We start from the raw sequence: 26,069 nt of genomic DNA on the forward strand, positions 1-26,069 counted from the left end.
ATGAATGAATTCAGAATAGATCTTAGCTGACTTATTGGTTTTGGACTGACAAAGAAAACTGTGAGCAGAAAAAAAGACAAATACTTGTCCTGGCAAATGTTGATATTGTAACCTTATTTATTTACACATTATATCAACATAAGCAATTTTTCTTAATATACCAACAACAATCCACTTCTATTTTATAGATATTTTTCTTTTAATTTTCTTTATGAATGATGATGTCTTCTGACATGTCAACAGCCAGCCAGTGCATACATCAAAATAAAAGGTTTAATTTTTAATTTATTCTTTCTTTATAATTATTTTTGTGGACATAATATTTTCGTAACAGTTTCACTAGGTTATGTGTCCACCTTGTTACAACATATTAGGTCATATTAACAGCCCTTTAAAAATGTACTTGAAGGTAACTGAATAGATTTATATAATGATAAAAAATTAGTTAGCCTACATCAAGTTAAAAACAAAATACAGGAAAGTGTAGAACTGTTTAGCAAACACACAAATACGTCTTAAGTTACATTTCTTCCTAAATAAAATGTTTTGGTTCTACAAATGAAACGCTCACAATACAGACACAGAGAAGTGTTTCATATTTGGCGCTTTTATTGATGTAAATAAGCGCGTAGAAAATGACGCGCCGCCCACAAATGTGACGTATTGCACAGATATAGGGGTGTTATGAAATACACAGAATATTGATTTTATAAAACTAAATATTTCCAGTCCAGAAAACTATATGCTAAACAAGATAACTATGGTGATAATGGATTTTGTACATTTTATTCTTGCATTTTATATATTTACTAGACGTAATTGCGTAAAGTGATTTATCTCCCCCCATGAATGACATGTAAGCGCCCAGAGCCCGCCGAATCCTCTTTGGCGCTTCTCTATCTCTTTCCTATGAGCCCGGTTGTGCGCTAATGTGACAGCCACATAATGTTTACTTTCCGCTGTAAAATAATTTAAAGCAGTCAAAACAATGTCGGAAGACGACTTAAAAGTACCGGAAGAGCTTTTCAAGGACGTGAAGTTCTATGTGGTGGGAGACATTGATCAGAAGGTACATTTAACTGTAATAAGCTATCCATTTAGCCTTTTGGCTAATAGTGGCTTACTGACTGATATTAGCATGAAGGCTAACCCACATCAACACTCATAATATGGCGAAAACTAGAGGATACCTTTGGATAAACTGCATTTAATGTTATCCTTGAGTATATCAGGCTTTTATTCATTCTGGACGCCTTCTTTTGTACCCTGTACTCCCCTTTTATCTGCTGTTAGCGAAAGTCCTGTCTTCAGTATGTTAGCCATCATCAGTAACAACAATGCGACACTTCCCACGTTGGGCTAATCTTTTAGTTGTGTTAGCGATTTAATTTATTTTTTATAAGTGTATGAATAATCCTGCCCCTGACGTGTGTGAATATAATATTTTCCAAGGCTAGCTTGTATCTTAAATAGGAAGTCAAGGAAATGCTATAAAGCTAGCATCTGTAGCTCTCTTCTGCGTTAATCATACTGTCTCATCTTTTGGCTGTATGATAGACCTTTAATCTCAGTGGTATTATTGGGATTTGTGTAGTTTTTGCTTTCATTTTTGCAGGATTTTTATGTACGGTTCCTCGTTCATCCATTAAGAGCTGGCAACAAGCAGATTATATGTTTATGAATGGACTGTTTTGTGACTGATATGGTGATGATCGCCTGTTGATATTTACATATAGGTTGTGCAACTTCTGAAAGCTGGGAAAGGAAAAGAAGTGTCTTACAATGCCCTCGCCACCCATATTATAGCAGAAGATGGGGACAATCCAGAGGTTGGGGAGTCCAGAGAGGTCTTTGACTTGCCTGTTGTGAAGGTAAACAGACATAATATTGCACTGAAGGGTTTAAGACATTTAGAGTTGACAACATTTTTACAGATCTCCTGCCTGTAATTAGATGTGATCACTTATTGTTGCTAATGGAAATGTGCTGCAGTGTTTAACATTCATATTAATTTCTGTTTCAGCCGAGCTGGGTGATCCTGTCTGTCAAATGTGGAGACCTGCTACCGTATCCTTTTATGATTCAGTGCTTTGAGAATCTACAGTTCTGTTGTTGACATGTCACCATCAACTTCATGCGACCTTGGAACTGATAACGAGTTAAAGAGGAATATCATACCATTTAGATGTTTTTTTTATCTTGACTATTAATAAATCAGAGTTACAGGATTTTCTCCAGAGTCAGGACAAGTGTTCTTTGGTGTTACAGCTTGTCTACCACATGTAAGTCGTGCATGCATATTCATTAAAATCTACATATTGTCATCTGTGATTTTTATTTGTTTACTAATTTTGTTTTTTTTATAGCTGGCAGAGGATCTCAACACACTTTGGGCCTTTATCACATTCTATGGAGGTGACTGTCAGCTCCACTTCAACAAGAAGTGCACCCATCTTGTTGTGCCTGAACCGAAGGGGGTAAGCACATGTTTGTCGTCTTGTCTTAATGCATATAATTAATGTTTGCTATTGTTAGTTTGATGTCAGTCAGATTGAGACTGTGTTTTTACTAATACTACATGTATAGTGCACCGTAAGGCATTGTGCATCAACACTCTCTCTCCATAGTAAAGTGGGGGAGGTGTGTGAGATCCAGCAGCTCTGTTAAAGTTTACGACTAATAGAGTGCCTTTAACAGCTGCTATCTGCAAGACTCTGTCTAGGTTTACATCTGTGGGTTGTTTTCTATTGGGTCAGTTGAGGGATGGGACTTGATTGCTGGTCTCGTTTTATTGGCTCTGTTTTTGAGGTCTGAGTGCTGTATACAAAAAAGGGTCAGTTTTATTGCCTCATCTTCACTGTCTAGGTTTTCAAAGCCGGACTTTTATAGGAAACTCTTGGTAACGTAACAAATGTCATTGGTAATATCTGGTGAGCATGCTGAAACCTTTCTGATTAAATTCATAATATTGAGATATATTTGGTGTACTTTGAGAAGTATCATGAAAATATTGGCACTGCAGTGATGTGATCTCATTGTTGTCTTTGACTTTTGGGGTTGTGGATTGCTCAGTATGCATTAGTGTATCTGTCAAACATAAAATTGTATCATATTATCATGCTGTAATTTAGGGCTGTAATTTTTCAGAAAATTGTAATCACCATTTAATTGTTATTATTTATTTATTTTAAAAAACGGCCAAAAAGTTTTTATATCTATATGACTATATAATAATACATTTTAAAATAATAATTTTTTTTAGGGCTAGCGTGCATAGAGCTTGCCACACGACACCCGCAAACTTTGCATGAACTTTTCTGATATCAAGATTTATTTTGAGATGAAAATAAATAACCTATAATACAAATAACAGTCTTATCTTAAAAAAAAAACAAAAAACGAAAATATTTTTAAAATGTAGGACAAAAATATAAATTGTAAACAAACGAATAAATATATAGAGAAAAGAGAAATATCAGTGCAATCATAATCAGGCCGACGAACAAGTAGCCTTAACATCGAATGAAAGGTCTAAACACAAACAAAATAAATATACATTACATATAAATGAATGAATAAAATATAGCCTATAGCAGCAAAATTAAACACGACAACAATATGGAAAATTAGGGGCCGTTCACATATCGCGTTTTTTCCACGCGCAAGTCAGTCATTTCAAATGTAGCCGCACGGCAGGCGCGCTCATAATGGAAGCGACGCTCTCGCGACGCACATGCGGTGCGTTTTCCAGGCGCATCGAGATGAAAAATTCTCAACTTTTCAGAATGCAGCAAGCGCACCGCAGGTCATGTGACAAGAACCAACCGATCAGCTTCGGCCTTTCCGTAACAAAACATCAAAATCTCAGCCGAACAGCTGATCATAGCTGTAAAGGGTGGTTTTTATATCTCATCTTCATAAATATATCTAGTAGTAAAGCTAATGCAAGGGCTAGAAATCAATTTATCCTTTGCTGAAACTTCCTACTCCTCGTGGAGAGCGCGGTTCATGGTTGCATAGCAACGACAAATGCCACGGAAGCGCAAGCGCTTTGGAAAGAAGGAGAAAGCAGTGTGGACACGCTTTCCACGCGTTTTTAGACGCGATATGTGAACGGCCCCTTAGGCTATACCTAGCTCACCGTCACTATTTCTATGAGAAAGGAAGTTTGTCCATGTTGTCAGGGAGATGTGAGCTCTATGTCTTGCTCACAATGGAGCTGGCATTTGAGAAGATGCGCTCTGATGGCGTGGACATTGAAGTCAAGTTAAACGTGTCGTGCAGTAAGCGCAGTGCTAATTTAGCTTCCACACTCCGCACAAACACTTGTATATGCGCCTAATATTAGCGCGCATTTAGGTTGATATAGCGATATAGGTTTACGTTAATGATAGAGTGAGTGGCCATGTAAAGTGGATAATGTTAGGCTACTAGTAGGGCTGCACGATTTATCGCGATTAAACCACATGCGATTTGGCAAAGGCTGCGATTATTTTATGTGCAGCTTGTCAGAGCTTTACACCTCTGTGATCAGTAATAAATGCTTCTCCATCTGAAAGCCAGAGGGCGCTCTTGTGCAGAAACTGCAAATATGCCCTGCTGCAGAAGAAGATAACATCATATTGCTGTAGCTGAATAATTGTTGAATAATTTAAACGCTTTGATTGATTAAACATGACTAATAAACACATGACTGCCTTATTCTGTGTAAGAAAGCCACATCATCTCACAAAAGGATGCTCAACTGTCGTTATGAAGTGAGTTTGGAGTAAAAACATGTTATTAAATGTTGTCTTTTGTTGGACAAGATGTTAATAAATGCTTCTCATGTCTGGAAAGATGTTTGACGCGTGTTGCTTTTTCAAATGTACATTATAAGCGACTCAAACTTGCAGTGCTTTAAGATGGATTAGCATTTGGAGCCATACTTCATTGACAAGCCGCGCATAAAAAAATAATCACAGCCTTTGCGATTTCATAATTGCACTAAGAATTGTTTAAGCGATAATCGCGTTTAAGTTCAATGTTACTTTTCATATCGTGCAGCCCTAGCTACTAGTTACATGTTTTTAATAAGTCATGTTTGAGGTCGCATGTCATTTTTTTTCATGTTAGCAATCTGTGACTTCACCAATTCGTCTTTTTTTTTTTCTTTTTTTTTCTTGACTAACCAACTGATTAAAATTTAGTCGACCAAGCTTCTTCCCGTCGACTAACGTTTAGCCAACTATGAGGGGGCAGCCCTATTATTTTTATTACAAAATAAAATATTAAACAAAATAAAGAATATTATTATTGTAATATTTCACTGTAAAATAACATTGAATATTTAAAAAAATAGTATAATATATTTTACTGTACAACTGTAAACTTTGAAATTTGCTCTTCATTTGCATTTTTCTGTCTTTTCCAGGCCAAGTATGAGTGTGCTTTGCGGCATAGCAACATTAAAATAGTAACCCCAGAATGGATTTTGGACTCTGTAAAAGAAAAGAACAGGAAGGATGAGACTTTATATCACCCACGGCTGACATTATATGAGGCACCAGAAGAGGATGGCAGCGAGTATGAAAATGAGAGGAGCTCAGGTTCTGAAGGCAGCTACAGTGACAGACGCTCGCCACACAGCCGACGGTCCAGCCCTACATCATCCCGCGACGCTTCCCCAGTAGGCAGGCGTAGTCGTTCACCCTCACCGAAACATGAACGCAAATCAGAGTTGATGTTCGATGACTCTGATGACTCCTCCCCAGAGAAGGAAGACCGCAACCTGAACTGGACCCCAGCTGAGGTGCCGCAGCCTGGCCCTGCCAAGCGTCGAATACAGCCTGGCAAAGAAACGGGTTTGATCAATCTGTGTGCCAATGTCCCACCTGTACCTGGAGGCTTTGGACCACCAGATACTCGGCTGGTCGGCGCAGGTGGAGGTGTGCCTCTAGGGGTGGAGAGATCGGAGGTCATGGGTGGATGGAACCCAACTCCCAGGACCCTGAGGAACATTACTAACAATGCAGACACGCAACAGGCCTCGCGACCCTCCAATGTGGCACATGTAAGAAATAGTTTTTCTGTCCCTCCATTTAAAGTCCATTCCTTAAAAATTTTAAAGGCTTAAAAATCCTTTAAAAGGCATTGTAAAAAATAATCAATTGAGTGGTCTAATCTAAATCCAAGTCTTCTGAAGTGTCATAATGGCTTTATGTGATTTACAGATTTACATTGACTCGCATACTATAGTAAACACAGACGTTACATTTACAGTTTGGAAATGGTCATTTTTACGCGATTAGAACTGTGATTGATTGCATTGATCTGAAGAACGGCACTCCTCAAAGTGAAAGCGCAAACATCATTTAAATCACCACATCACGTTTTCGTTTTAGTAGTATGATTATTCAAAGCATTTTAGATGGTTTATTCTTATATGTATAGTGCATTAATAGTGGGAGAGGTGGGACATAGCAAGCACCGGGAGAGAGTGTGTACAGCTTGTCTGTGTAAGAGATCCAACAAATTCCTACATTGAAAGCTCGACTACTGCGTGAGGGGAAAAAATGAATGTTTATGGAGTATCAGACATTACTACATTAAACTACTATATATAATGTTGAATATAATGTATAATAATGCAATGGGGGAATATATGTGGGTCCTGATGATGATAATAAAATACTTTATTATTATTAAAATAATATTATTATTACTAATAAAAAAACTCTTTATTTTGGCTTAAAATATCTCGATAGTATTGTATTGTGAGTTCAGTATCGTGATTTGTATCGAATCGTGACATGAGTGTATCATGACACCCCTAGTAGAGATGTATCCTCTGGTAGAGATTCTGATATGTACACTATTGAGCTGCATGATATATCAAAAAATCGATATTGTGAAATGGCGTAGTACCACTGTAAAATCACGCAGGCTGAGATTTAAGTAAATCTATTTTTGCTACCGGTTTCAGACTGAAGCGTGCCATTTACACACATCTAGTTCATGATAGTGTTTCAGAGACTCAGAGTGGCTTGGTGAGCTGCACACATGTAAATGAACACACATTGCCTTTACTCTGAAACCAGCAGATTTATTTTTTTTGCTGGCAATGGGGTGTAACAGATCGTAGTCTTGGCTATTTAAACATTCAACCGTTTTTAAACCATTCAAGGGCAAGAAAAGAAAGAGAACTCATTCAGTACTCACACACTGTTTTGTGTATGTAAACAGTTGAGAAAGAAATTGGAAGTGTGTCAGTATATTGGATCTGTGGATTTGGTCTTAAAGTGACAGCAGCCTATAAATACCTACTGCAGTCCATGACATTAATCAAATGACAAATCACAGCTTTAACAAAGATTAATCTATATTTATTTTATACAGTGAACACTATGCAGTGTTATTTTACACTTGAATACTACTATTAGACCTTACTTTATTTGTAACTTTGTTCTATTGTATTTATCTATGCTTGTAATTTGTGTATTTGTTCTTATTTTATTACTGACTGTTCACTTGTCTTTAATCTGATCCAAAAAATCATCTGAGCCTTGACTAAAAAACTGTGTAATATGATACGAAACGAGTTTTGTGATCCGTTGCACCTCTAGCCGGCAACACTTCAAAATTAAAGCTTGATGGTATACTGTTTGAAAATTAAAATAAAATAATTATTTAAATTTTATTATATATAGTATTTATCGCTAATTAACTTCTTATATTGACAGCCATAAAAATGACATGTATTGTGATATAAGATTTTGGTCATACCCAGGGTTTTTCCTGGCTCAAATGAGGCGGGGGTGGTCAAATCCTGATCAAGGCTGAAAAAAATACTTTTACAAGCACGTATTTTAGGTATTTTAATATTAAGAGAATAAGATTTGTATTTTGAGAACACTATCATATATACAGTGTTTCCCACAGGATTGTGTGTTTTCTGTGGTTGTTGTACCTGTGAAAATTTTGTACATTTTAAAGATAAATTCATTAATCTGGTGCACTTTGAGAGTTTAAAATTAAGAGCTCCAACCCATGTTCAGTGTGCAAACTAAACAAAGAAAAAATCTTGTACCTGAACTTTAAAGGGGACTCTATAGGGCTTGTGCGCTAGAGATGTGCGGATCAGCTCTAACATCACCCAAATCCTCTGTTAAACATAAATCATCCACCCGCCAACTTCCCAAACCTGCGATGTTCTCTGATTTAGATATCTGCACCCGATCATCACAAAATAATCATTCAAATTCTCAGTGTTAAGCATGATGATATATTACCATATGACACTTAAGTAGTCTGCTTTTAAATAAAATAAAAGTTCTTTTTTGGCAAAATTACATTTCCTTAATAGCCTATAAACACCGGTTTTACTCCCTTCAAACTAAAATTGTCATTGTTTCTTTACATCATTGTTGAAAAAAAAAAAAAAAACAAACAAACAAAAAAACACTCTTATCAGAATAATTTCTGTTAAGCTTGTGTATTTTAGTTAAAGCTGTTTAGTTTTTAAGCAATATCTCATGGGGATATTGCTCTAGGCACATGCTTTCCTTGATTGGTTTTCCCTGAATAGAAATGCGTTGTCGTTGAAAACGAAAGTAAAAGAGTGATGCACATTCCTTGCTTTTTACCAAATGAGAATTCCGTGCCTTTATTAAAATCAACACATTAATGATTTATCTCTCATCCACCCGCGATCCACACATCACTTTCGTACGCTCTCGCAGAATGTCCTGAGTGGCTCCGTTCAAGGCTAGCAAGTTGTAGGGCCGGAGTGAAAGCAATCTTTTCGGCACGGAACCCCATTTTCTGCAGTGGGGATGGGCGGAATGGTTCGAGAATGGACACAGGCTGGGAATCCGCAATGGAACCGTGGTAAAGGGGTATCTGAGCATGTGACTGCCTGTCTGAGGTTTGTCAACACTCGACAGCCGGAGGTGGCACGAAATTTGACGGAGGCGGCCGCGTCGTAATTCTCTATATGCAGGAAAAACCCTGGTCATACCACCTACCCTTATATTTTTTCAGTTTTTAATTTTTTCTTTGGATTTATGAAGCCGGTATGATTTATATTTATTTTGTGTGTGTGTGTAATTAATTGTATTTAATTTTAGATCATCCAGAGTCTTTCATCCTCCACTAAAGGTGTGGCGGAGCACCTGGGAAATCAAGGCCAGTCTGGTGTTCCCAACCAGATTCTGTTTAATCCAGTTAAGCCCCAGCAGCAACTACCACCTGAAGCACAACAGCAGTTAATGCAGCAGCAGCAGCCACATCAGCTACCACAACCGCAACAACAGCACCCACAACAGATGGCACAACAGCATCCTATGATGTTGCCGCAGGTCATGCAGATGCACCACCATCAGCAGCAGCAACCGCAACAACAGCAGCAGCCTCAGCAGCCGCAGCAAGGCTTCCCTCAAATGCCTCAGCAATCCCATCAGTTCTTACAGCAACAAATGCATCAGCAGATGTATGCACAACAACAGCAACAACAACAGCAGCAGCAGCAACAACACACATTCCCACAGCAACAAATGCGACCACAACAGCTCCAGAGGCCACCCTTGCAGCAGCAGCAGCAACATGCATTGCAGCAGCAATTGCAGCAGTTACAACAGCAGCATAGACTCCAGTTGCAGTTACAACAACAGCAGCAACAGCAACAACAACAGCAACAACAACAGCAGCAAAACCAGCAGCAGATGCACCAACAACATTTGCAGCAGCAACAACATTTCCTACAACAGCAACTCCAACAGCAGCACATGCAACAGCTGCAGCAACAGCAGCAAATGCAACAGCAGCATCTGCAGAACCAGCAGCCTCTGCAGCATCAGAACCAGCAGGTTACTCCACATCAGACCCAGACCATGCTTCAACCCCCAGTTATGCCTGCACAGCTGCACCAACTCTTCGGGCATGAGCCAGGCCAAGACAGTAAGTGCAGTGGCTGCCGCTTTGCAATAACTTTTTTTTGTGAACACAATAGATATAGTTTGTCTGTGTTATTGAGATATATGCTGAGTCTCAGCAAATTCTAGCTAGCTTGAACAGTTACAAGATCTCTGACAAGATGACAAAATTTAACATCATGCATTTTTTTTTTCAGTCCCTGAAGAGGGATTCCTGGTTGGCTGTATCTTTGCTATTGCTGACTATCCAGAACAGATGGCTGATAAACAGTTACTGGCCACATGGAAAAGGGCAAGTGACTCCACCATATCTCAGCTAATACTGAATTAGTTTCTCCAAACCATGTTTTTTTTTTTTTGCTGTATGAGTGAACATGTTTAAAAGACAGTTTAGAGTGTATTGTAAAGTGCTTTTGAATATGCAGAAGGTGATGGAGCAACCCAGCTCCAGTGCAACAAACTACATGAATGTTTAAGTGTCAGGAAAATTAATAAAATGACTCGGTGTCTTAAAGGTGCAGTGTGTAAATTTTAGCGGCATCTCATGGTGAGGTTACGAATTGCTCAGACCACCACTCACCCCTCCTTTTTGAAGCACATAGAGAAGCTACAGTGGCCGACACAGGACAAAGATGTTGACATCTGAGAGAGTAGCCAGTCAAGCAATGAGGTTTCTTCTTACTTCTAACAAAGAACGGTGTCTGCTTCTAATAAGCCAGACCACTACTACTACTACTACTACTACTACTTCGTGCGTATTCAACATAGTGACGATGCAAGCTGACTCTAAAAACGCCAACGAAGAAGAAGAACAACATAGTGATGAAACGCACTCTGAGCAGCTTGTCCGTTTAGGGCTACGGTAGAAACATGTTGGCACAAAATGGCGACTTAACATGTAAGGGGACCCGCGGTGTATATAGATAGAAATGGCTCAATCTAAGGTAATAAAAACATAACAGTTCATTATGTAAGGTCTTTATACACCACTGAAAACATAGTTAAGTATATTATATTGCCTTTCTGTCAATAGAGCCTCCTAAAATTTACACACTGCAATTAAATTCTTATATATTGAATGTAACATATGATGAAATAGTTTTTTATAATATCTGTTAATTACATCCACCCATAGCTTTAACACACTTTTAGATGTTTTTTTTCTTTTTCTAAACAGATCATTCAGGCAAATGGAGGAACTGTGGACTCTGCTCTTAGCCGCTGCACTCATTTACTTTGTGAGAGTCAAGTCAGCAACACCTATCTCCAGGTAAGCATAAAAGCTTGCTTTGAAAAGAAACATACATTATACATTATCGCCGCCGTCTGTTATACTGCATGGTTTAATTGGTGGAAATACTTCCTGAATGCTATGTGTGCTTTTTTTAGGCTACTCTCAGTCGTGACATTTACTAATGATCTGTTATTAAACTGTTTTTCCTGTGCCAGGCTCTGAGAGAGGGAAAGCGTTGTGTGACGGCTCACTGGCTTAACACTGTTCTCAAGAAGAAGAAAATGGTCCCTCCTCACAGGACTCTTCATCTTCCCTTCAGCTTCCCTCCAGGGGCCAAGCCCTGCTCGCAGCATGTAAGAACCAGCCCTTTCTGTTCAAGGGCTGTATTCAAGAGTTAAATCAGGGCTGGGTAAAAAATATCAGAATTATAGATTAATCGCAGTATTCATTACATCATATTTTTTTTTTTTTTTTTTTTTTTAAGTTATATTTATGGACTTTTTGTGCCTTTATTTGGAGAGGACAGTAGAGAGCAGACAGGAAAGCACTGGGCAGAGAGAGGGGGGCAGGATCGGCAAAGGACCTCAAGACGCGTGCACCGTATGTCGGCGCACTAACCACTAGGCTATCGGCGCCGACCATTACATCAATCTTTTAAGTTATACCTGTTTGACAGTCGTTGATTGGAAAGCGTTGTTATTGTTATTGTTGTTGTTGTTGTTAATATTGTAATATTATTAGGGTTAATTAAAATATGGGCATGCCTCTTGAACCACGCTACAGTGATCTGTCACGACACATTTAAAGGGGACCTATTATGCCCCCTTTTACAAGATGTAAAATAAGTCTGATGTCCCCAGAGTGTGTATGTGAAGTTTTAGCTCAAAATACCCCACAGATAATATTTTATAACATGTTAAAATGGCCACTTTTTGGGGTTGAGCAAAAACGCGGCGTTTCAGTGGGTGCCCTTTAAATGCAAATGAGCTGCTGCGTTCAGCCTAAGAGAGCGGAGCTTCAAGAGCTCATTCTCCGGTGTCAGGATTCAGTCAGGATGCACTATAATGTCAAAAACTGCGAATATATGCTGCATGGAGATAGAACAGGTAAAGTTTAGTTTAATTACGTAAGTTATAACTTACATTGTCTTCTTGTTTTTATCCACTATATTAGTACAAGCCAGTTTACCGATGAGTTTTATATAACGTTTATTGTACTTCATGCAAAATATGAAGCGTCTGTTTTCACTCTAGAAAATCACTGTAAGAGCTTAATAAAACACAGTGCAAGTGTGCATTAAAATATTATCCATAAACTCTCTCTCCCTTGCATTATCATCAACATACATAGTGAAGTACACAGAAACACTTGTTACAACTAACAGTAAACAAATATATAAAGACCTTGCCTTTTCAGGTGGTGCTTAATAAACTGATAAACTTTATACCCGTAAATCTCAGATGAACTGTAATAAAGTGCTCTCACCTTCATTACTGCCGTATCCAGTATCACTCTGGAGGCTGTAAGCTAGATCACGAACAGTACTGATCTATCCTTGAGTAACATTTTTAGCACAACCTCTGTTTTGTATTGTCCCTTTGTATTGACATTCGTTCACAAAGCAGTCCGGTGTGAAATGATTTGCGCAGACATAAACGAATTTCGGTAGAATTGAGGGAGCATTTTCTTCAAAAACAAAATTAATCCACCTCGCCTTCAGCGGCTCAGATTTCGGGAGTAAATTGAGAGAGCTATGTGGATTAATACATCCAACTACAGAACAGCTTGGGAGACATTGAACTCGCTCAGGGTGATTCTGTGTTAAAACAGCAGTGTCTATCAACATTTGTGGGCGGGGCCTGTGGCTAATGTGACGTCACACTGCCAGGAACCTGCAAACGGCTTGTTCAGAGACACTGCTTATGATTTATGGGGATTAAAAAAAAAAAGGAGAGGTTGGATTTTTATCACTATAGGGTGGTTGTGTACACACACTGCCAACACACATTTATATCCAAACACCATGCAAAAGTGAATTTTGCATAATAGGTCCCCTTTAAGACCATCAAAGTGGCATTTATTGTTTGAATTTTGTGATTAAAATGGACAGAATTTGAAAGCTGAGACTTTTTCTTATCAGAAATAACAAAGCTCTTTGTGATTATTGGATGGGAGGCGTGCTACAAATAATGTTTGGTGTAGGGAAAAACCATGGACTGGGCAACCCTGGCTTGAACTACAGGTGATTCATAGGGTCAGTAGATCCTGAGTTAACGCTGCCAATTGTTTTTAAACTCTTTTAAAGTGAGATTGCATTATTACATTATTGCGTTAACTTCAACAGCCTTAAATTGTACACAAGACATTTTCTTCACACACAATACGTAGTAGTACTATACGCCCCCTTTTGATTGGCCGGATACAATCATCTGCTGTTTTTTTTTTTTTTTATACTTTAAATAATAATACTTAAGTGTTCTTGAAAGTAATAAAATACTAATCCAGGACATGAATGTTCACACATTTTAGTGTGTAAATCATACTTGTTGATATTGAATCAATACAAAAATCAAATCAAATATAATCGGATACCCAGTCCTTAATCATATGCTATTATCCAGTTTATCATGCATTCAAGTGGTGCTGTACATGAACTTTTGTGTCATTATCTGATTTTGTGTTTGGTTTTTTGTCATAAATCAGATTATTTCTGTGACTGGATTCGTGGACAGTGATCGTGATGATTTGAAGCTCATGGCCTATCTAGCAGGAGCCCGATACACAGGTTATCTGTGTCGAAGCAACACTGTGCTCATCTGTAAAGAGTAAGAACTAATGCAGTCTCATGTTGTTGCCTGCTTCCAACTGGTTGCTCACTTTTTTTCCTTCTAGCAACAGTTAAAAGTTTCTTTCTGTAGAAAATCTAAATTAGATTTGTTTTAATGTATAAAATAAAACAACAAATCACAGTAATTGTTTTCTATCTCTCTGGAATCTCAATCTGTCTGTTAATATGCTATGCCCCTGTCAATGCCATCAGACCGAGTGGGCTGAAATACGAGAAGGCAAAGGAGTGGAGGATCCCATGTGTGAACGCCCAGTGGCTGTGTGACATCCTACTGGGGCACTTTGATGCTTTGAGGCAAATCCAACACAGTAGATATTCTCAGTTCAATTTGCCCGAACCACTGGCACCCAACCCGCATTTTGTGCACAATCTTCTGAGTAAGCTTTATTTCAAATTTCAGCGACATTATTCTGATGCTATAGCTGGCAGATTTCCAAGCTGTCGAGGAGGTAGAACATAACATGCTCTCATTTTTGTGGTCAGGTGCTTGGCGCATTCCTGTGAAGATCTCACCGGAGGCGTTGGCGGTGAGTGGGCTCTCACACGGACACACTCTGATTGCTCTCTCTCTTTTGTGATGCTTGAGTCTTGCAGTGAAGGTCCTCAGTGGATACACATGTAACAGCATGTCTGGGCAGAGGTGTATGTGCGGAGACTCGCAGTCATCTTTTTTTGTTGTCCCTTCACACAGACCTTACGTCTGCAGCTGAAACAGAAACAGGCTGACGTCAACTTGCAGCCACCCAACAAGAGGCCCAAGTGAGTACAAACAATGAAAGATTGCTGGAACTGTGGGTAGAGCTATACAGCAGAATCTGAATTGTGGTGATTTCCAATCCATTCTTCCTATAATTTTCTGTTGTATCTCAATGTTCCTGGAAAGGGCATAGTATACTTAAGTTTTATTGTGAATGCTTGGCGCATGAGTACAGCCGAATACACAGCCTTTACAATAAACTCAATGTGGTAGCATATGTGAACACAGGTACTCCACATAAATGCAAAAAAGATTCTTCTTTGTCCATTGTCTCCTTGGGCTGTGTATCGGCTACAAAGTCACAATACGATACGTATCCCAATACAGTGTTTATTAAACACTGCATACTATAGGGCCAGATTATCATTGCACAAATTAACACTCTTTACATTTAAGAAAAATCATTAAAAAATTTGAAGCGTTCTAAACTAATGCGCTTTCTTCACTGTAGTTCACACAATCATTCGGACAGTCACTCACACAGATCACAGAACTACACACAGAACACACAGAACACACAGAACTACGTGCACAGAAATATTCAGCAACTCAATGCTGCCCTGTAATTTTTATCAATAAAATAGCTTGACCATTGTAGAGCTACATTATCTTTCTCAGCAAGGAGTTGGTAACATCGCTGTTTTTGAAGCAATTAAACTCACAGCTTCACTGTTAATAGAGAAACTCGGCACAGACTGAGGTAATTCATACATGCACGATCTCTCTCTAAGCCCTGCAAATGAACACAGACTTGATGTATTACACTTTTCTGTGAATAGAATATTGAACTGGAGATAGCTAAACTACAAGCTTACTGGTGTTTTCAGAAAGCCTACGCTTTTATCCACAGTGGAGAACAGTGATACAGAAGCAGCTGTATCGATACTTGTATAAACAAGTAGTATGTGACGATACATTGTCGTATTGATGTATCGAACACAGCCCTAGTGTCTGCTTAATTTCTTGTTTTTCTTCCTATTTTTCCATATATTGGGGAGTGGAAATGGCTAATAAGTCAATAAGTGCTCCTCTGCTGCCATCTACTGGTTATAGCAGTAATTTCATGTCTTTTTTCTTAAAAGTATTTGTTTGCCACAAAGTGTTAGTTTTCCTACATCTTTAAACTTTTCGTTTTACAAATCATCATATTAAATGGGATAATATTTAGAGCTTTGAAGTGCTGGAAAAAGTGTAAAGCATTTGAAAGCCCTTAAAGTGCTTGAATTTCACTTTCAAAAGGTTGTATGAACCTTGAGATGATTAATGTAAAAAAAAAAAAAAAAAAAAAAAAAAAAATACCATGCCACAATACCATGGTTACAGTTAGCCTTGCTACATTAAATCCATGGTGAATGTTGGTGATTTGTGGATTGAAAAGCCTTCTATAACTGGTTCGTTCATGGTACAAGGTTTCTCTTGGTTTTCATGTTAGCGCTGTTGATCTGATATGGTTTATAACAGAATTCTGTGCTGAATTTGAATGCTTCTCATTATATCTTGCAGGGTTGTTATCATACTGTGGCATATTTAAATTCTTTCTCATTGGATCTCCCAGCGCTGTGTATTAACTGTGTCACATGATTGAGATCGGTCCGTGAGTGCTGTGCTGACTATTATTTCTCAGAGCTAATAAACTGTCCGCGCAGCGCAGCTCATGAGTAGCGTGGTTTCGTTCCACTTTTCTTTCGTTCGTTGTTTGTTTCTCATATGCAACAGTCTTATCAGTTGGCCAACGTGGTGGCACCATTTGGTCATGGTCTGGAGCCCTGAGAGCTGCATAGCATACGTACAGTACACACATGCTATAATGATGATGAAATTTGCGTCATGGTATCCATAACCTAGCTTACGCCTAATGACAAAGGTATACTTTGGGATTAAGTAGGTGACAAAAAGGTTAAAGTAAATATTAAATGAAAGTTCCATTTAAGTACAATTAAATGAAGAAAAAAAAAAACAAAAAAAAGCTGGAATGTTTTCTGAGCTGAATGTTGGACAAATAACGTTGTCTCTCTTCTTTTGCAGGCTAGAAGAGTTGCCAACACCTACTAAAAAGCTTCCTCCGGAGTCCACACCTTATGTGCTTTTCACAGGCTTTGAACCTCTGCAGGCTCAGCAGTACATAAAGGTATCTAAACACATGCACACTTCATGTAGAAAGTGGATACATTTTGTCAAATTAATGACAATGACCTATTTTTAAAAAGTACCATAAAATTTCTCTAGTCACAATGTATCTAGCTCTGCAGCTCTCAAGGCTGTTGAAAAGCTCTGAAAATGATTGTTTGTAAAATGGTCATTCCCTCTGAAATGTTCGACAGCAATGAGAAATATATTGCTCCATTCAGACGTGCTTCAGTAAGTAACCCTCATGGTGTTCTGCTCGCCCTCCCCTGCATCCTTTTATCCTCTATTTTATCATCTCTCTCCCTCACTCCTTGGCTGCAGAAATTGTATGATCTTGGAGGGGAAGTGGCTGACAGCACTCAGAAGTGCACTCATCTGGTTGCTAACAAAGTGACAAGAACGGTGAAGTTCCTCACTGCTGTATCTGTGGTCAAGCACATAGTCACTCCACAATGGCTGGAGGAAAGCTGGAAAAGCCAGAAATTTGTGGGTGAGTCAGTGTGGAGTCTAATTTGTGTTTCAATCGATTATTTCTGATGTGTGGACGCTCTGAGAGGCCTTGCTTCATATCCCAGCAAGAAATGTTTTGGATTAAAAAATTAAATATTAATATTATGTAATGAAAACATAGATTGAAAATTTGGTTGGTTCTTGAGTTCAGAAGCGGTTTCCATAGAAATGGATAAACAATCTCAACCTAGCTCCAACTTGGGTTTTTAGTCGATCAGAAATGTGCAGATGTGGAAATTTTGTTTGGTTCCTATCATTTTTGGTATTTCTGCCAGTTTACTGACACAAACCCAAGCTTACATTTGTCACAACAAGACAAGCTTGACACCCTAAAATGTTTTTGTTTTTTACAGATTTCAAAAGGATTTGAAATTATTTTGAACAGCCAATATAACTGGGAGATATGTTCTGTGCAAATTAGTGTAAAAAATGTCAATTCCTCCATGTTGTAATTTAACATTGCCAAAAAACTATGCAAGGGTTTTTTTTTTTTTTTGCAAATGAATATTGAAATCATCAGTCTTTTAGTATGTTTTCCATAAGCTCCAATCTAGAATTTTACAACAAATTTATAACAAATGCAATAAAACATTGCATAGAAAATACTGTTCCCTTTTAGGTTAACACTTTTAGTACTCCAAAAAATAAGGCCTGGTATGATCTGCTTCCAATAATGTTTCAGTCACCAGCCACTGGTGTAATTTAAAGGTATAGTTCACAAAAAATGAAAGTGTGTCATTTACTTAGCCGTCGTTCCAAACCTATATGACTTTATTTCTTGTATTTTGAGAAATGTCTCAGTGTTTTTGTCTGTACATTTGAAGTAAATGGTAACCAAACTGTTTGGTTACTAACATTCTTCAAAATATCATTCTGCAGAAGAAAGTACGTCATACAGGTATGGAACAACATGTGGATGAGTAAACGACAGAATTTTCATTTTTGGGTAAACTGTGCCTTTAAGAACATTATATTGGCCTATATAGATGTATTGTGCATCCCTAGTGATAATTTGATTAGTTTGTCTTTGTGTTTGCAGATGAGCAGAGCTACATGCTGCGAGATGCAGAGGCAGAGGTGTTGTTCTGTTTTAGTCTGGAGGAGTCACTGAAGAGAGCTCATGCAGCTCCGCTGTTCAAGGTGAGGAGCTTTGAGGATATTAGTCCATCCACTATCACTTCCCCACTTGTTTATGTGACACTTCAGAACAATAAGCCAAACAACTATCGATCTCAGCACTGACATGTGCCCTAATTGGATATCACAGAGAAGTGTTTCACTGACGGGTGTGTGTTCAGTCGTCTCACTCTTCTTTTAACAGGGGAAGTATTTCTATATAACTCCAGGAATCTGTCCGAGCCTCAGCACAATGAAAGTTATAGTAGAGAGTGCCGGAGGGAAAGTGCTCTCCAAGCAGCCCTCCTACCGCAAGATCATGGAGCACAAGCAAAACAAGGTACACTAATCAGATCCCCAATACAGGGGGATGTGGGGCTGTATTGATGAGGATGCTGTGTCAGATTTGACTCGCTCACTTAATGAACATCTATTTACAGCCAACACAACAGAGCTGTTCTCTGGGTTTTGTGCTCTTTTTGTTTTGTTTGGTGATTGGAATAATTTCTCTGAGTCACAATGTGAACTTAACATTTAAGAGAAGTATCCAGGATTATGGTAGTAGATAAACAAGGATGCATTACACTTTATTTATTGCCATGACATGTAGGCTACATAATATAATACTCAATATACACTTACATTCAAACGATTTTCTTTTTGAAAGAAATTAATATTTTATTCAGCAAGGATGCATTAAATTGTTAGAATTCTGAAAAAATTTACCACAAAAATACTTTTTTTTTTTTTTTTTTTTTTTTTTTCAACATTGATAATGACAAGAAATGTTTCTTGAGCAGCAAATCAGCATATTAGAATGATTTCTGAAGGATCATGTGACACTGAAGACTGGAGTAATGATGCTGAAAATTCAGCATTACCATCACAGGAATAAATTACATTTTAAAATATATTGAAATAGAAAATAGTCTTATTATATTGTAATAATATTTTATAATTTTACTGTATTTTTGCCTTGGTGAGCATGAGAGACCATTTTCAAAAACATTTTACCCACCCCAAACTTTTGAACAGGAGTATATAATTATTAAATGCAATTATTATTGGTTAGAAGTTATTGTAAGGTGTTACCAAATGTTTTTGACAAATCTGACACTCTCATTAAAGGGTTAGTTCACCCAGAAATGAAAATAATGTCATTAATTACTCACCCTCATGTCGTTCCACACCCGTAAGACCTTCATTCATATTCGGAACACAAAGTAAGATATTTTTGATAAAATCTGATGGCTTAGTGAGGCCTCTATTGACAAAGTTAATTTAGACTTTCAAACACCCAAAAAGGTATTAAAAACATATTTAAAACAGTTCATGTGACTACAGTGGTTCAACCTTAATGTTATGAAGCGATGAGAATACTTTTTGTGCACCAAAAAAACAAAATAACGACTTTATATTCAACAATATCTAGTGATGGGCGATTTCAAAACACTGCTTTATGAAGCTTTGCCAATCTTTTGTTTCGAATCAGTGATTCAGAGCACTGCCAAAGTCACGTGAACCATTGAAATTTTGAAACACTTGTCACGTAACGAAGCCTCGTTTACTGAAATCTCGTGACTTTGGCAGTTTGAGATCGTTTGATACACGCTCCGAACCACTGATTCGAAACAAAAGATTCGTAAAGCTTCGAAGCTTCATGAAGCAGTGTTTTGAAATCGCCCATCACTAGATATTGTTGAATAAAGTCGATATTTTTTATTTATTTATTTTTTTTGGTACACAAAAAGTATTCTCGTTGCTTCATAACATTAAGGTTGAACCACTGCAGTCACATGAACTGTTTTAAATACGTCTTTAGTAGCTTTCTGGGTGTTTGAAAGTCTAAATTAAATTGCTGTCAATAGAGGCCTCACTGAGCATCGGATTTTATCAAAAATATCTTAATTTGTGTTCCGAAGATGAACGAAGGTCTTATGGGTGTGGAACGACATGAGGGTGAGTAATTAATGTCAGAGTTTTTATTTTTGGGTGAACTAACACTTTAACTATGGCCTGAGCATGCTGGAAGTGCATGTAAGACATTATTTAAAATATGTTCTGTTGGTGTTTGTATGTGTCACAGTAACTGATTAATGCACTCTGGATTCATCCATGTTTGATCTAGAATTTACCGGAGATCATTCTAATAACCTGTGAAAATGACACTCATCTGTGTCGAGAGTACTTCCTGAAGAACATCGGTAGGAGTCCAGTTCCCATCTCAGTATTTACATTTATTACTGTATAGTGTAAAACCACTGCAGTATGAAAATGACATGCTGTATTATGTGTATAGATTTAAAACACTGTTCATCATTCATCAAACACATTCTAATGATTTCTTGTCTTTATTTCAGATGTGTACACTGCTGAGCTTATATTGACTGGGGTGTTGACTCAGACCTTGGATTATGAATCATATCCTTTTAAAATACATGCAAGATCTAACAAACAAATAAGAAACAATGACTTTTGAGCGGTTTCTGAATCAGCGTGATTCACTGAATCACAAACTTTCAGTGATGTCGGACTTCACTCAATGGAACAAGAACCGTTCTGTGTAATTAAGCTTTGTGAAACTCATCATTTCTGACACTATATTTGCAACAGCTTTTTTTTTTGTAATGAATTATGTATGTATGCACGTTTTTCTCCTTAACAGTCTCACATATAAATTCACATGATGTCCTTGTAAGGACATGAATATTATTTGACTGCTGGTGCCCTGCTGTGGATCAATACTAAAGGTTACTTGTTAAATTTTAATGTACAGTCATGTTATATTTCAATGTTTGTATTTTATTACTTGATTAATAAATAATTTGTTACCAGTTTTGTAAACAAAGTAACAGTGACTCTAAATTACTGTTATTTGTAATGATTGTTTAAATGAAGGCAAAGCTATGTTTTTACTGTGATAAATGTTTGCCCCTTTTATGGTTTTGGAATAAAATCTGAATTTGATTGTGATTTTAAATAATGAGTCTGTCAATATATCATTGTCTAGTATAACCTGGGTTAAAATAATGTTTCCTAAATCGCAGATCTTTTATTCTATATGAACTATTTTTATTTAAAAACCAAAATACTACCAGGTTTGGCAGGTCACAGAACATATTTACACAATGGCTTCCAATCATCTCTCCTCACCGATGCTTTTGGGAGTACACAGGGTGCTCTGTTCTCATTGAAGCATTCTTCTCTTAAAGCATTATTCCTGATAGACAAAATTCAATTAAATGCTAATGAAGTGTTAGAGTACTTACCGGTGGAAGGCAATTGTGTGCTGTCAGACAGTTCGCCTGGGGTGATCCCCTGGCTCCTGAGCTGGGTTGTGGAGAGGAGTTGGCAGCAATGCCCTCTAAAATAGGATAAATTAAAACTTACCCAGCCAAGGTCATGTGCCAGAAATGCAACAGGGGAAACAATAGGTGGTGGGGATCACTCACTCAAGTGTGGAAATATAGATCGATACCGGTCTTCATAATGCTTTTGTTTTGCCGTCTAATATACTGCATCTGGAAATGCATACAACTATATAATCCTTTGCAAACTGTACTGAATAGCTTCATACATGAATCCATTGAGATTGTTCTTTTTACAAAAGCCTTCAGTGGAGTGTTTGTATCCATCTTTATTTGCAACTGCTGTCCATATTGTTTCGCTTAACACAATCATTCATGGTTCTAAGGTGACAAAATGTTTTTTAACCATCGGTTAGATGCTTAACATCTGGTTCTGTTACTGTAAATTAAGCTCTAGAAGAAATTTGAGAAGCATAAATATGAGCTTCCTTTTCTAGAGGCACATTTCTAAAGGAAATTTTAAGCAAACAGCAGTAGCTTGAATAGCTATTGCAGCCTTCTTAATTTCCTATCCAATTGACGCTCTTGTTAATTGCGATGAATTAAAAATGCAAATTAGTGACCAGATCTTTGATTAACTTACACAAGTTCCTTGTTGGTTTGTTAATGTCCTCAAAGATTTATGATGTTGATGCTCTTGTACCATAAAACATCAGGAGACACAATAATTAATCTTAAATGCTAAAAGGACTTGTGCTTTAATTACTCTTGTTCTCCTTCTCTCTGTAGCATTGTAGCATTTGGACTCCTCACTTCTTAATGGTAAATGTATTATAATATACAAATTACATGCTAATTAGATCGTGCAAAGCTTTGGGATTCAGTCATTCTAAAATTTGCATATGAACTAATTATCTTTCATTAAAGCTGGCTAATTACAAATTTGAGAAGGACCTGGAATGAAAATGCAGCACTCCTTTGTCCAGACAGTGTTTTCATCTCTAATTATTAGACATTGGATTCTTCGTGCCTGTATGTACGTTTGGAGAAACTGATAAAATCTGAGAATTCATTTATAGTATTCAAATTAAAATTTCATTTTGAGTGAATTTCATGGTGCTTAGTATGTGAATGGCAACAATAAAACAGTCAGTGTAAAAAGAAATTCTCAGCTGATGATCAAGTGCACCATGTGTCTGAACAGGTACGCTAAATTAATTCTTTAAGACCGAATTGAACTTGGCATTAAAAGTAATGCATATCTAAGCGCAGAGGAGAAGTCCAAATTAATAGATGTGCCAATCATTTGTCTCAGAGGAGTTTTGCTGTCCACATAATAGATATGACTCTTACATCAATCAGGTATTAATTGCTTTCACGTCTCATATAATGAAATGACTGCTAAGGGGCATAGGCATAGTTCTAAAATGGCTTTTGAAACCCATTTTTAAAGACTTTTGTTTAAGATCCCCACTTCAGTTTATCTGATATCTCAATATAGCCTTTCTTAAATTGTTACTTAAAGGTCTGAAACTGTAAAGGGCTACTCTGGTAACACTGACAGGATCACGTCCAAAGATCTTGGTTACAGTGAGGCATATGAATATTAAAAATCAAAACATACTTTATTACTATGAGTATTTTACTTACAAAAAGTGTGCTAAAACTGGTGCCATTTGCTTTCATATTATTAGGTCAATATTTTTTTCCATCACAAAATACATCTCAAATACTAAATAAATGTAATGTTTGCCAGAGAAACAAGTGTGAAGTTTTCACAGTTGCTTTGAATTCTGTTCTTCATCCTTCCATTTTTCTGCATTGACAAATAAATATTCTAAAACATTCCACACATAAACATGAACAGCATGAAAAAAGCCTGAAGTGAAAAGAAATGACAATACACTGGAAGCCCTTTATTCGATAATCATCTGTGGCAAGCTTTTTCTTCCAAACATTTTTTTTGTACAATTTATACAGTATTACAAAATCAGAGGTAATATTTACAGCATTTACCTTTGCATCATCCATGGTTAAACATCTGAAAAGCATGCATAGGAGTAAAATTTGGCAATTATTCATAGCCAGTATTTTCGAGTCTAACATTTAATGTTTCAGCATGTAAATCACTGTTATTTTGGCATTTGTCATGAGCTTTTTAAAGGAGTACAAGAATGGTGTAACACAAAGCTAGGCTACAGAAACACCAAAATGGTTGTATAACATCCACTCACACTATATACACTTGTTTTTGAGTCTTTAAATGAACAACACTTTTATTTTTTTTTAATGAAAAATGCACTATGAACTGCATATTGTTAGTTAAAACAGGCAGTGCCCTGATTAAATTTGGTTAAATCTCTTTCAAACTGTCAAATCAATCACCACAGACTTGTTAAACCAATTCTTACAGACATACATTGGGCTCCAAAAGTCTGACACTTCTAGTGAAATTGCTTCTGTTTTGCATTTTTAATATTTAATACAACATGTTATCATTTAAAATGATATTATCAACATAATTTAGCTTTGTGTAAAACATGTCTAGCATGATTTGAGATGATCCAATAAGCATCTTATGCTTCAAGAGAAGCAAAAACAGCTGATCATTTGTAAACATATACAAATTAGCTTCTTTGACAAGTGACCTAGAAGTAGAGCAGAATCCTATATATTCCTTATTTGGATATATATATATATATATATATATATATATATATATATATATATATATATATATGACAGTTTAAAAATAATCATTGCGCTCTCAGACATTTGGACCCGCATTATATATGGCTAATTAAAACTAAAAAACACGAAAATATCATGTATTCAATTTTCTTTCCATAAAATAGCAATGTATGTTTTATATAGTTCATGTAAGTACACAAATGCACGTCTATAAAATATAAAGCCAACACTGTCAAGTTTAATCCCTCACATAAACCAAAACAAAGTTCATTATTCAGAAGCACCATATGTGGCTCTAGATTCTGAACTACTTCTGGATTTCAGAGGAAATGCACAACGACAATAACATCCACCCCAAATACACGGCATAACTAAATCATTGTTTTAGTACATGGCCTGCAGAAGAACACCTTAAATCCCACCTGAATGAGTGCAAACAGAAAGAGCAAAAGAGAGAAATGGGCAGCTCATGCCATGTCCCCGGTGAAGGATGCTGGTGTGATAGCGGCTTGGCCACTGCTGGCCTTCAGAGACCTGCGGCTGCAGAAGCTGGACAAGTGTACAGCTCGACTTCCCCGGCACATGGCAGTGGGAGACAGGAGGGAGTGAGAGGGAGAGGGAGGGGGCGAGGAGGAGGAAGTAGAGTTCGGAGAGACAGAGGAGGAGGAGGAGGAAGAGGATGAGTAGGAATAGGAGCAGGACTGGCCATTTTGAGTCTGGGGAGGAAGGGTTAGGTTTTGACCTTCAGAACACTGAGAAGGCCCGGGAGACTGTGAGGGTGAGACGGGTCTACAGCTGGGCCAGCTCAGACTGAGACATGGGATTGAAGACTTGGAAGAAGAGGAAGAGATTTGGTTAGTAAACCTAGAAGTATTTGAACAAGGAGCATGGGTTGAGCTATGTTTCCATGAGCTAGGTATAAAAGCTGGGATCTTAGAAGCAGGCAAAGCAAGGAAAGCATGTTTACTATTCCCGCCAGCTTTCATAGCACTCCCGTTAGCCTGCAAACAAAGATGCCGGAAGACATGGAAAGTCAAGTAGGATGATAACACACACGTGAAAATATAGAGCTCTATATTCCATAAAAATAGTCTACAATACAACACCAACAAAAATATTACTCTTGTAACAAAAGGCGTAATTTTGTCTCTTTTCTCTCACAGTTTGATTTACACATTAAACAATAAAGAGAGAAAAGAAGGATGAATTTGGCCACCAGACTGAAGAGGCCAGAGGTTCTTCAAAATGTCTTCATAATCCAAAGAAATGGAAATATAAACCGTCACTCCTCAACCAACACAGTGGGATTACAATCTAAGATCCTTTGTGTTTGTTTTTATGGGTGATTGTTAGATGATAACAGTCACAGTTTTCCTGTATAGCTTAATTGGTAGAGGGTCATGGGTTCAATTCCCAGGGAATGCATGGGTTGGTAAAAATGTGTAAATGATAAACATGCACAAGGAATTGGTTGTGATGAAGCATAGGTGAAGAGTGAACACCATGTTGGATCCAAGTGTGTCCACAATAAAAATTACTCAAACACATTTCCCGTCTGTGTCTTCAT

The 26,069-nt window shown here is 37.4% G+C and overlaps 2 protein-coding genes across 3 annotated transcripts; one reads left to right on the plus strand and one right to left on the minus strand.

The window, feature by feature from the left end:
- Window positions 1–815: 815 nt before the first annotated feature.
- Window positions 816–21,486, plus strand: paxip1 (PAX interacting (with transcription-activation domain) protein 1). 2 transcript variants are annotated; one of them, XM_051868305.1, is made up of 21 exons: window positions 819–1,069; window positions 1,737–1,871; window positions 2,024–2,067; window positions 2,219–2,282; window positions 2,367–2,477; window positions 5,414–6,052; window positions 9,108–9,936; window positions 10,109–10,203; window positions 11,089–11,181; window positions 11,361–11,498; window positions 13,849–13,970; window positions 14,186–14,370; window positions 14,477–14,520; window positions 14,685–14,752; window positions 16,776–16,878; window positions 17,199–17,367; window positions 18,427–18,527; window positions 18,709–18,843; window positions 20,632–20,707; window positions 20,864–20,923; window positions 21,174–21,486. In XM_051868305.1, the coding sequence occupies exons 1-21, from the start codon at window positions 989–991 to the stop codon at window positions 21,188–21,190; spliced, it is 3,309 nt and encodes a 1,102-aa protein (XP_051724265.1). In that variant the 5' UTR covers window positions 819–988; the 3' UTR covers window positions 21,191–21,486. The 2 variants fall into 2 exon arrangements, with proteins under 2 accessions (XP_051724256.1, XP_051724265.1); XM_051868296.1 differs by lacking the exon at window positions 21,174–21,486 and having other exon boundaries at window positions 816–1,069; window positions 20,864–21,167.
- A 2,220-nt stretch (window positions 21,487–23,706) lies between these two features.
- LOC127501615 (putative protein TPRXL) lies at window positions 23,707–26,063 on the minus strand. The gene has a single exon (XM_051873719.1). It carries the CDS (start codon window positions 25,486–25,488, stop codon window positions 24,970–24,972), a length of 519 nt encoding a protein of 172 aa, XP_051729679.1. The 5' UTR covers window positions 25,489–26,063; the 3' UTR covers window positions 23,707–24,969.
- Window positions 26,064–26,069: the final 6 nt, after the last annotated feature.

Source organism: Ctenopharyngodon idella, chromosome 2 (genome assembly GCF_019924925.1).
Source record: "Ctenopharyngodon idella isolate HZGC_01 chromosome 2, HZGC01, whole genome shotgun sequence".
In the NCBI taxonomy this organism is placed as follows: domain Eukaryota; kingdom Metazoa; phylum Chordata; class Actinopteri; order Cypriniformes; family Xenocyprididae; genus Ctenopharyngodon; species Ctenopharyngodon idella.